This window comes from Pelodiscus sinensis, chromosome 3 (assembly GCF_052426305.1).
Source record: "Pelodiscus sinensis isolate ZL-2025 chromosome 3, ASM5242630v1, whole genome shotgun sequence".
NCBI lineage: Eukaryota > Metazoa > Chordata > Testudines > Trionychidae > Pelodiscus > Pelodiscus sinensis.
In genome coordinates, this window is record NC_143054.1 from 23,864,285 (window position 1) to 23,876,633 (window position 12,349).

The 12,349-nt window shown below is 41.5% G+C and overlaps 1 protein-coding gene and 1 long non-coding RNA gene across 13 annotated transcripts in view; one reads left to right on the forward strand and one right to left on the reverse strand.

Moving 5' to 3' along the window:
• Positions 1-7,335, forward strand: part of CYRIA (CYFIP related Rac1 interactor A) — a 78,851-nt gene extending 71,516 nt beyond the window's left edge. For all 12 annotated transcript variants that reach the window (XM_075923469.2, XM_075923457.2, XM_075923465.2 and 9 more), the window contains 3 exons: positions 1,964-2,090; positions 4,285-4,355; positions 4,921-7,335. In XM_075923469.2, the coding sequence (XP_075779584.1) occupies positions 1,964-2,090; positions 4,285-4,355; positions 4,921-4,984 (262 nt within the window). In that variant the 3' untranslated portion in view covers positions 4,985-7,335. The remainder of the gene's footprint in view (positions 1-1,963; positions 2,091-4,284; positions 4,356-4,920) is intronic.
• LOC142827764 (uncharacterized) overlaps positions 1,216-12,349 on the reverse strand; it is a 29,608-nt gene continuing 18,474 nt past the window's right edge. The window contains exons 2-3 of the long non-coding RNA XR_012902503.2: positions 3,573-3,664; positions 1,216-1,267 (exon numbers count right to left, since the gene is read on the reverse strand). This is a non-coding gene — a long non-coding RNA (uncharacterized LOC142827764). The remainder of the gene's footprint in view (positions 1,268-3,572; positions 3,665-12,349) is intronic.

Consider the following 12,349-nt stretch of genomic DNA (forward strand, 5'->3'; position numbering starts at 1 on the left):
TTATACACGTACGTCGTCTTCACTTCATGACGACACAACCATGCCCTCATCACCAGTCAGTGGGGATGATTTTCGGTAGCGTTAAGATCTTTTAAAGAGAGTCACTGAGACTTTAGATATTTCGCTGTCTGACGTGCCTCAGACACAGTATAAGCTGACAAACATTCTGAACGCATCTCCCCAGGTAAAATTGTCAATCCCCATGAATGAGATGCTTATGGACCCTGCTAAAAACATCTGGCAAACACCCACCACAATCACACCAACCTTCAAGAGGGCTGAAAAGAAATGTTATGTTTCCCCTAAGGGAGCAGAATTCCTCTTCTCCCACTCCACACCAGACTCACTGGTTGTTGAAGCGGTCAATCAAGGAGGGAAGCAGCAGACCACTCGTACCATCCCCTATGACTGGGATTGGAAGAGGCTGGACACAGGAGTAGTTTGAGGACGTCTGTGGCAGCTAGCGCCACAGGCAGCCGGCGCAATTGGCACCCCCGCCTGCACGGCCGTCAATGGCTATGATGTCATCATCAGGCGCCCAGGCCAGCGGCGCTCTAGGCAACTGCCTAGTTTGCCTAGGCTCATGGGCCATCCCTGGTTGGACACAATGGGGAGGAAATCAAATTTGTCAGTGAGTCCAAATTTGTCAGTGAGTCTTCAACTCAGAATAGTTAACTGTGTGGCATTACTGGCAAAATACACACATCACCTTTTCGACCAGTTAACATCCTTTATTGAGTCACTCCCAGACAACAAAAAAATAGGTCTCTCTCTCTCCCCCTCTATATGTATGTATAAAAATAACACTGGAAGGGACCTCGAGAGGTCATAGAGTCCAGTCCCCTGTCCTCACGGCAGGACCAAGTAACATCCTTGACAGATTTGCCCCAGATTCCTAAATGTCCCCTTCAAGGAATGAACTCTCAACTCTGGATTTAGCAGGCCCGTGCTCAAACCACTGAGCTATCCCTCCCCTCCCAAAAAAGGAGCAGTTTAAGATAAACATTAAAGAGAGCACACTAATATCATGAATGGTCCCTCCAGGCAGCATTTGACTCAGCAGATACAGCTGCCAGATCCCTGGCCTTCGCAGTGGTGATGAGGGGGTGGTCTTGGCTCCAGCTCTCTGGCTTTCTGAGAGAGGTCCAGTCCACAGTACAGAACCTGCCCTTTGTGGGCACTAAGTTATTCGCAGAGTCTTTGAACACCTCACTACATACCTTGAAGGACTCCAGAGATACTCTGAAAACTTTAGGCATCCACGTGCCTGCCACAAAAAGAAAAAAAAAAAAGGCTGTTCATTCACTAAGAGATACCGACCAGCACCTTTCAACCAGCAGCAATGACACTATAACAACAGATGTTGACCATTCCAAAACATAATATTGGATGGACTAGTCTCAGGCCTCTTTACTGCTTAATTCATTTTTCACCTTCCAGATTATGATGATTTCAAGAAATAACTGTTGTAGTGACAGTTTAACTTTGCCATCCACATACTGAGGCTGCCATTTATAAAGCAAATGAACTCTTAAAAATCTGAGAGTTATCTGTTCACTACTCATATTTAAATAGGAGTAACATTACTTTGAATTCCTATTGTTTTGGAAATGAATTATGAAGATATATAACCTTTTATAACCTTCCATATCTTTGGAGATCTCAGGTAAAAGTCCAAGATTGATCATTTGATAAAGGCAATAATATGACCTTTGAAGAAGTAGTAGAAAATCAGTTTTCTGGTTTTTTTCTCTGTAAATTGCTAAGTTGATGATTCAAGGATCATTACTCATGTTGGTTTCCTTAAAACTTACCGATTTACACTTTTAACACTATTACATCAGATCTGAGATTTCCTTGCATTGATACTCCAGTTTGAGAATAAAATTCTCCTGTGAAACACGTGAAAGAATAAAATTGTGCTATACAGTATCAGTCAAGATTAATTTTTTTTATTTTGCAGAGAATACAGAAGTCGGTTCACCAGTGAAAAGACTCTTATGTTCTGCATGAGAGTAATGGTGGGCGTTATTATTCTCTATGATCATGTTCATCCTGTGGGAGCTTTTTCAAAAACATCAAAGATTGATGTAAGCATAATTTACAAAGAAGATCTTTTTAATGGAAAATTTTGGAAAATATTTATCTACAGATTTCTTCCGTGAAGTTTAGGCTTTTATACCAATCCTTTGCAATTGTTTTTGAATCCTGTCTGACACTAGTGTTCATTTGTCCTACTTTAAGCCAGTTCTGTTGCTTTGCTAGCAGTTCTGTTACAGTAAAATAACTTGTGGTATTGACATTCTGTGTGTTTCTTTTGTCATAATTTCTCTTTCACTAACCTTGTAATTCATCAGTTTTAAAACTCTCACTTTTTTGTCATTGTTTCTAATTTAAATAACCAGCTCTTTTGTGTAGTTACTATTTTGGTTGAAACCCAAACTAAGCCTAAAGTGTATCTCTTTCATGCTAATGTAAGCTTTCAGCTAAAGTTTTAGTGAGCATAGTCATGAAGTGAAATCAACATTTAAGGTTATATATTCGAAAGTACCCAACTGTTTGCCCAAAGTTTTTTCACAAATTTAAATCAACAATCAAGTAGCTAATCTTCAACACAATTAAACTGCAACTGACAAAAACGTTTTCCCTATCAGTCCCCTCTCACATAAACTGACTACTTTCAAAAAATTGTGCATATACTTTTCTTATACTATTGATATAGTTAGCTTTTTAATATGCTTTAAATACTATTTGCTGACTCCATATTACACTGATGAAATTGAGGCATAATAGGGGAATTTATGTTCTCAAGGTTACAAAGTAGGTCAGTGTTAGAGCTATGACCAGGTTTCCTGATTCCAGTGGATCATGCTGCCACAAAAATAAAACACTTGAAATGTTGCCAAAAGCCCCATTGTATGTTACCTTTTGTAATATATATGATGATTGTTTCACAATGCAGTTATCAAATGAAGGGGGCTCTTTGTGTGTTTTGTAATCAAATTTATAAGAGTGTGGACAGTTAGATATGCAAGTTAGTATGCAAAGGGGACCCATATGCTATCTTCATTTCAAGTGTAAAGTGCATGTCCAAGCATGGATATGTCCATTATTTCATACTGTTCTATTCAAATGAAGTCAGTTTTCTGCAGAAGGCAATTCTCCTCTAAAAACCAGTAATCTTTTGGGGAAAGTTTTGGAGCACCCTACAGACAGTGGAGCCAATGAGCCCTTTCTTATCCTCTAAGTCTCCTAGCTTCTGAATGTTTCTGTTCTTGAGAAAAGCCACTTTCCTGCTGATCAATTTGGGTGACTGTGGCATAACTTCTGCCTGAGGCTGCACCCATCTGTCTATAGATGGCTGATAGTTATACTGTATCTCTCATATATAGAGAACGAGCAACTGGCTATGCCAATTTGATTAGTCACTGGGTAGAGGCTGAGACAGACATTTTCCAGATCATCTAATCCGTAGACCTGGCATTAGTTAAGAGTCTAGGAAGTGCTTAACTCCATTTATCTACCTACAGATTTAGACACGCGTTTATCAAAATTTGGAAGGAAAGACTGACCTGTGGTTAAAACTCTGCAATGGGACTCCGCAGTAGAGCTATCCAGAAGACGACGATTCTGTTTCCCAGCAGATTTTGAATTTTGTTTTGTTCTACAATGGAACAAAAACAATATTTTTAATGATGTTGGAAAAAACAGAATTGTTAAGAAAAGGTAGTGGGTTTTTTATGTCTTATCACCTGGTGGCTAGGAGAGTGACCTGGAATGTGGGAGACCTAGTTTCAAGAACCTGTTCTGACTGATTTTGAAGTAATCTGAGATGACAAATTATGTTCTGTATTGGGTGGGAATTCCACATTATAGGCACTGCCCAAACTATTAAACTGTAATCTCCCCCTACCAAAAGTTTCTCAATTAGAGTTTTAGAGAAATAGACACATCACCGCTGTAGCTATGTCAGTCCCAGGATATTAGAAAGATAAGGTGAATGAGGTAGCATCACTGGATCCATATCTTTTGGTGAGAGAGAGGAGCTTTTGGACCATATGTGGGTTGTAGGACTAAGAATTGCCATGTAGATATTCTGGCTTAGGCTAGAGCCTGAATTTTGGGAGACTCTACTTTTGCCTGTTGTTCAATGTAATGACATTCTACTGACATTTCATGCTCACTGGCTATATGAGACCTGGAAAGAAAGCTGACCTACATTTGTTAGGTTTCACCTATTCTCAATATTTATTGGACTTTTCAATATTTATATATTTTTTCCAGATGAAGGGTTGCATAAAAGTGTTAAAGGAACAGCCTCCGGATACAGTAGAAGGCCTTCTGAATGCTCTCAGGTATGTACAGCAGTAGATACAATAGGATAGTACAAAGTAATCAGGCCATATGGTAGGAAGGAAGAAAGACACGTAGAGCCCTGCAAATGTCCACTTTATATACACGGATATCCACATATGTGAATGCGGATATCTGTGCTCTTTTTTTATGGATATGGACGTGGATACAAATTTTGTATCCATGCAGGGCTTGAGACACATGCCACATACCTAAGGTAGGTAGATGTACTAAAAGAGGATTACAAATTTTGATTATTACTAAGCAAAATTAATGAGATTGTTTTGAGAGCATGGAGATAAAATGCATGAATGGTAATGGAACCACTGGCTGTCTTCTATAAAATATTAATATCAAACCATACAATTACAACATCCATTTTATGTTCCAGCAGTAGCTTTGTTTTTCATATGAAAGCTGAAGAAACCATGTTTAATATACATAAACCTACTACAGTTAGTAACATTTCATATTTAACTTGAAGTACAGCAAACAAAACTGTGAAGATGTCCTAATTCATGTTCACTTTTTGTATATTACCATTCACTTTATATTCATAATTCCTAGGTTCACTACAAAACATCTGAATGATGAATCTACTTCCAAGCAAATTCGAGCTATGCTTCAATAGTTTCTTCTGAGACAAGTGAACTTGTGTATTGATCACAGAAGATGTGTATGTTTACATAATTTAATACAGATTGATGTTAATACTCGTATGTTCTTCATGTCACTGAAATCTATTAATCTTATTCATTACATGACTGATTTTATATAGCACAATCTCTATTTACGCATCAGCCTTATCTTTTGACATTTTACTTCAGCTACATGCTATAATAGTCTGCTGTTTGTATTTTATCCATATATGCTGCCTCTTTTACAAAAATAAGCAGCAGTAAGGACAAAATGAAGGTCAAATAGACTAAACCATAGGTGTGCAACCTTGAAGGAGAAATTTTAATATGAATTAAAATAAGAGATATTGTCTATTCATTTTTACTGGGCCATTTAAAACTAAATTTCCAACTACAAAAGTTTTCCATTTTTTTTTCTGGAGTGAAAGTCATTTGACTGTTCAGTACCATTGCATGAGACCTAACATATTTTATCAGTTACTGCTGATTCTGGCCTGGCAGAGGACAACCAACAGATTATCTTGCCACAGAAGACATTTTGTCTCTTTGGTTTATTACGTCAACCTTGTCATTCCACAGTGGAGAAATTAATATGCTGTTTCAGGTTCAATGTATTTTCTTGTAAAATGCAGTTGAATACTGTCCTTCGAATCCAGCAAGTTTGATTAATGAAACCTAATGCCTGAAGCTTGGAGAATAATAGAGAAATACTAACGTTCGTTAGAAAATGTTTGGTCGCGTAGCTATGACAATGAACTACCCTAACAGGGAGACAATTTATACCAATTAAAGAATTATTTTGCCAATATAGCTTATGTGAGTTTCCCCAAATAGATTCTGAGGGTCTGTCTACACTGGAAAAAAAAACAACCCACCTGCATCTGGCCCACATCAGCTAACAGTCTTAAAGCACATGAGCTGCAGGCTGTAACATTGCACTGTAAATGTTGGGTCCTGACCTGGAGTCCAGGACCATGTCCTCTCAACAGGTCCCAAACCCTGGGTTCTAACCCAAGCCCAAATGCCTGCACTGCAATTTTCTAGTCCCAATCCCTGCAACGTGGGCCGGATGCATGTCTCTTGTTGTAGTATAGACATACCTTAAATGGGCCAAAAGCATTTTTGTTAGTATAACTGTACTGGATCTTTATACTCGTATAAAAATATTGTTAAGACTCTTACCCCTAACTGACATCACAGCAAGTTTCTAGCGCAGACCTGGTGTCAGTAGATCGGGAATCATACAAAGGAGAGTTTGACTGTTTGAAAGTTAGGCTATTTGTGAACTCGTTTACAGTCATACTCCTATATAGTATTTTTTATCAACTAAAAACGTGAAAACTGAGACTTTCAGTTGCTTACTTAGCCCGTGTTTTCACACATTTGATACTTTCAAGAAGTTGAGTTGTTCCTGTTGAAGGATTAGAGGTCTTTTGCCAAAACCAGCAAAATACTCTTCTGAATGTCTGAGTGACCTGCAGCAGCTGTGAATTTTCTAGTGAAGAGGATCACATTTTCAAAAATGTGCACTAAATTTTTCATGCTTGGCTTACATGTTTTCATGTAAACTCTAAGGCATGTGCATAAATCCTGACTTATGTATCTGTATACATTTGCAGTAACTGGAGTTTTCATGAATGTACTTCAGAAAATGTCTCTCTCAAATGTTTTGGAGGTGTATTGCTATGTACTAGAAACTGTACTGCACTGCTACAAAGCTATTTATCAATGTTGATTCCTAGGCAGTATTTAGTTTGTAAATTCCCTCGGGTAGGGATTGCCTTCTGTTTTATATTTGCACAGTACTTATTACTCTGAGGCCTCAATTCTGATTGAGGCCTCTAGAAACTAATGTAATACAGATAATAATGCTTATGACTGTAATATATTACTGCTGCTGCTGAGTACTCAAATGTCATCAGAAACAGAATAGATTGGTTTGGTTTGGTTTTTCCCAGACCTAATAATGTCCCTAATGTATTTAAGACGTATTACTGTTTAATATAGGGATATTTACCAATGTACTTGGGGGGAGGAGGGGAGTACTTTCACCATTGTCAGCTAAATGGACTGCAGATCTTGCAGTGGTCCTGGTGGATTTTTTTATTTGCTAAATCTGCTAAAGTTAATACTTGTCTATCTGTAATTATAACTGTTAAACATTAAAATATTCTAAGAGCCAAAAGAGCAGGGCCGTGTAGTAAAGAAAATCGTAATCCTAAAAGCAGTCTTAAAGTCGTGATGTGCTGTTTGCAAATGTCAATGCATTTCTTTGCCTGGTGTGACAGGGCTTTTTGTACAGAAGTTTGTTTGAAGTAATAAAAAGTTTGGTACATTCACAACATTTGGGTTGTCTGTATATTTACATGGGTAATAAGAAAGGAGAATGTGGATTGACATTTAAATGTTCCATTTAATATCACCAATATACCCAATTTATAAAAAAGGTTATACTTTTTATATCAGTAATAATACAGATACTACAGTTGTTAGATACTTGAACAGTTCTGCTGGTTGAATGTATCCTATATAAATATTCTTGGTGGAATTATGCATCATTGTTCAATAAAGAATTTGTGCAGAAACTAAATGTTAGGCTCAGAATTTCCATTCCCCCAACAGAAATTGACTTCTGAGTTGCTGGCCGCCATTAGGGAGTGGTATGCCCAGTCCCAACTCAGAAATAGAAGACACTGTCATAGGGAGTGAGAGGGATCTGGAGGGTTCTTGGCAGCTACAGTTCCCACCATGCCATGAAGGAAGGAGTCAGCCTAAATGAAACTCCATACAAACCCAGAACCCACATCAGGATGTTTCTCCCTCTGGATCCCTAGGGTTGGGGTGAGGTGAGAGATGGTCGGTGCATGTAAATGTCTGGGCTGAGGGGGCACAGGTGAGCTCTAGATAGTAAGAGTTCTAGGAGTCTGGGTTGGAAGGAATCTGCAGCTGGCCTTTGGGAAGAAGGGTTGCGGGTGTCTCGCCTCCAGGCCGAGCTCTGGAGGAGGGGGGGTATAGAAATAGTAACTGAATTGTAGGTGTTTCCTTAACTCTCCACTCCTTGGATATTTTGTGTGTGCGCCTGTATTTTTGGACATAGCTGCTGACAAGTATTTTGAAATAAATTACCAAAACAATTGAATCTGGCATAATTATATAGTATTATTTTGACACAATGTTCAGAATTTTGCAGAATTATAAAATTGTGCACAAAATTTTTATTTTTTAAATGTAGAATTTCCCCAGAAATATATAATATACCTTCAAGTACTTGTACATGTCCATTGTGTGTGTGCTTGCCACATGCACTGGTGCTAGAAGCTTTTCCCTCAGTGGTATCTATCGGGAACTGGCTCTGGTGTTGTGTGGATTAAGGATGTTAACATGTGGTTGTCAGGCTAATTGTATAGTTGATAGGATTGTTCTGCAGAGCAGGGGTAGCTGAGACCGAGCAGTCCCGGATTTTGTTGGCTCTGGAAGCCACCTGCGCTGTGGCACTGCATTTTGAATGTAGTCAAAGCCACTGAGTTCTTACTACATTTAAAATGGAGAGGCTCAGTGATCAGCGTGAGCTGGGACGGCTCGGTTCCGGCTCGCGCTGAGTCCCGCAGCCCCAGTTTACAATGGACATCCCTGTCTGCCGCAAACGGGGGCGGGTGCTGGAACAGCCTCTGTTCCCCGTGCACAAGGCTGGCCACCACAAACAGAGGCCTCTCTGGCACCAGCTCCTGTTCACAGCAGCCAGGGCTGGATGCTGATAAGGGCTGCTACTGGAACAGCCCCTGCCCGATGCTAGCCCTGGCTCCCATGAACAGGGGTTGCTTGGTGGCAGCAGCCCCTGTCCATGGAAGGGGGGGGCAGCTCTCCACTGAGACCCCTGCAGACAGGGGCTACTTTGCAGCAGCCTCCTCTATCCCCCTCCCCACTGCCTCTCAGAGTCAGCATGGGGGGAGCAGGTGGCACCCTGGAGACAGTACTAGGGGGAACCGGCTTGTAATCCAGCTCCCCCCCCCCAACACCAGCACATGTTCCCTGCCCCCTTGCTGCCTCTCAGATAGGAAGCAAGGGGGCACTGCAGGGAGTATGTAGTCAGCGGGGACACAAGCAGTCCCCCGCTCCTCCATTTTCCAACTGCAACTGTTTTAATGGGGCTCTTGTACATTTCAAAGGCTGAAGCAGCCATAGTTGTAATTGGTGCAAGTGGGGGGTCTGTTTCAATCCCCTCTTGTGCTGTTTCCCTGCTGTGCCCCTGCCCTCCCCCCATGGATCCCTGGAAGGATTGCAAAGGGAAGATCTCCCACTCCCTGTAAGGGAGAGGAGAGCCAACACCTGTTCTGGGCAGCTCAGTGCCTCAATCAGGGTATGTCTACACTACCCTCCTAGTTCGAACTAGGAGGGTAATGTAGGCATACCGCACTTGCAAATGAAGCCCGGGATTTGAATTTCCCGGGCTTCATTTGCATAAGCGGGGAGCCGCCATTTTTAAAACCCCGCTGGTTCGAACCCCGTGCAGCGCGGCTACACGGGGCTCGAACTAGGAGTGGAACGAGGTGTACCGGTAGTTCGGAATAGGAATCCTAGTTCGAACTACCTAGTTCGAACCAGCGGGGTTTTAAAAATGGCGGCTCCCCGCTTATGCAAATGAAGCCCGGGAAATTCAAATCCCAGGCTTCATTTGCAAGTGCGATATGCCTACATTACCCTCCTAGTTTGAACTAGGGGGGTAGTGTAGACATGCCCTCAGGGAGTTGGGCTCCAGCTCAAGTCAAGCCGTCCAGCCAAGCCCAACTAATGCCTGCCATGCTGGACAATGACGAGGACCTCTATCAAGTAGATAGATATGACATTGCACAAAAATGTCAAAACTCGGAGCTGTCCATTCAGTCTGTGAGGTCTTCCTATCACATATGTCATGCAAGGAGGTGAGTGTTGATAGACAATACAGCCTCAACATCAATAGGCAAGAGGAGCACACTCAACTTCAATTCTTCGAGTACTAAAATGCCTAATCTGTCATGTCTGGAGTAATTACCCCTATGGTTGGTTGTGCTCCTGGAGGTGGCTGGCATGCCCCTGCAGCCCCCTGAGAAGATCAGAGCAGGGGTTCTCCACAGGCTGTGCTTGCCAGCGGACACCACTCCTGCAGCTCCCATTGATCAATGAGGGAGAACTGTGGCCAGTGGAGGCATCAGCTTTCACTTGGTCCAATTCTTGAGAGGCCTTAAGAGATTCTTCCCAAATGCCTGGGCTTCTGTCTCACAGTGGAAACTTAACTTGGTTTTGCCTAGGCTCCTGGGCCCACCTTTTGAGCTATTGGACTTCTGCTGCATTTCCTTGATGTCATAGAATGTCACTTGCCTTATAGCAATAATATCAGCAAGACAAGTGTCAGAGGTTAAGCCTTGACATCGGAGCTGCCATATAAAATGTTCTACAAGGACAAAGTTCAGCTGTGACTCCATCCAGCATTACTGCTGAAGATGTCTTCCTGCCATTTTAAGCATGATATTTTCTTCTCAATGTTTTGTCCCAAGCTGCACGTCTCAGGTGAGGAAAGAAGGCTGCATGCCCTGGATGTCAGATGTGCATTGGCATTTTATCTGGAGCCTACCTAATCTTCTTCAGGTCTACCCAGCTTTTCATCATGACTGTAGACAGGGTGAAGGACCTTCCACTGTCCTCAGTGAGGATTTCCAACTGTGTCCCCTCCTGCATCCCTACTTGTTACAAGCTGGCACATCCCACAAATGCCCGAAGCCCCTGTGGCAGCAGGGAATTGATTACTTGACATGCCCAGGTAACCTTTGCAGGTTCTGTGTTGCAGAAGAAGGTTATAAAGTCACAAGGTCTTTGGCAATTTGACCTGGATGAATATTCTTTCCTGATACCATATCAAGAAATCTGTGTGAACCTGAGCATGTAAGCGTCTGCTAAATATATAGGAGAGGATTCTCTGTACCTCCTTGGAACATTGGTTGATCTCGTCCTTTGGCCTGATTTCAGCTTTGGCCAATATCTTATGTTTCAGATGAAGGTGATGAAAAAACCCAGAATGCAGCTGGCTAAATGTGCACGGAGGGGGGGAGGGGAATCCTTCCTGACCCTTGCAGGTGACTGAAACATGAGGTTTGATTGTAGTAATTAACTAAATACAGACCTGCCAGCGTTATGGACAAGATAAAGGCAATGCAGAGTTCTTGTTCTCTCCAGAGCCCATGAAGGAAGGGAATGAACAGGGGGAAGGGAAGAGGTTATACTCTTTGACAGTGAAAAAGAGAATCAGGAAATAGTGTGGACCATGCCTTCAGTGCACTCAACGCTTACGCAAAACAAATCCAAGCAGAAAGATTCCATGTTATCTTCTGTTGTGTGTGTGAGAGTCATTTACTAGGCTCTCCCTTTGTGAATGATGGCTTGGCTGATGGGCTTCACGCTCTCATCCCCCTCTTATTCTGTGTAGATTTAGAAGCATGTGGTCAGGATATGTATAAAGAAAGTAGCCGACCCCACACACTGAATTCAAAGCATGTGGATCTGACTGATCCCTCACCCGTGCAAATCAGGGGTTATTCTGCTGAAAAACAGATGAGTGAACAGACTGAAGTGCTCTGTGATTTGTATTTTCATGGGCAGATGAAGAATGATGATAAAAAATACTTTGCTGGGTTTTTAATAACTCTTCTCTCTTTTGACTTTTTGTTTTGACCTGCCAGCTGGCTTACTTGGTTTCTGGTGCTATCTCAAGTGGATAACTGAAATAAATGGGACATTGTCCATGAACTATGGGCAGTACACAACCATTAACCATCACCACCTGGATTAAAGCTACATACCACAGTAGAATTGGTGGAGATCATTTACAGCTTTTCAGTATATTAGTAACAAAACTATAATGACACAAAGGTGTGCGCAATAAAATGGGCAATCTTGGGAAGTGTCTTTTTTTTTTCATTTTTACCTGTATGATACTTAATGTCCATGTGTAAAATACTTTGCAAGCATTAATTAATAGCCATACAGCATCCATAAGTGAAATTTTCAACCTTATTTTACAGGTGGTGAAATTAAGGCTTGATGGGTGAGACATGCTCTATGCCAGGAACTAAAGTGTTGTCAGTCTAGGGATTAGAGTTGCGGAGTTCCCAAATTCTAGGCCTCTCACAAATCCACCTCTTGACAGTGTTTGTTATTATGTACACTGAAAGAATTACATATAGTCCCGGGCCAAGAGATTGCTCAAAAGTGTAGGATTCTATAGGCATGGGAATTTGAAAAGCCAAATCCTGGAATGCAGAAGAATTCCAGATTCCATGGTTGTAATTACACACCACGCAATACAATATGGGAACCAATGGGCAGAA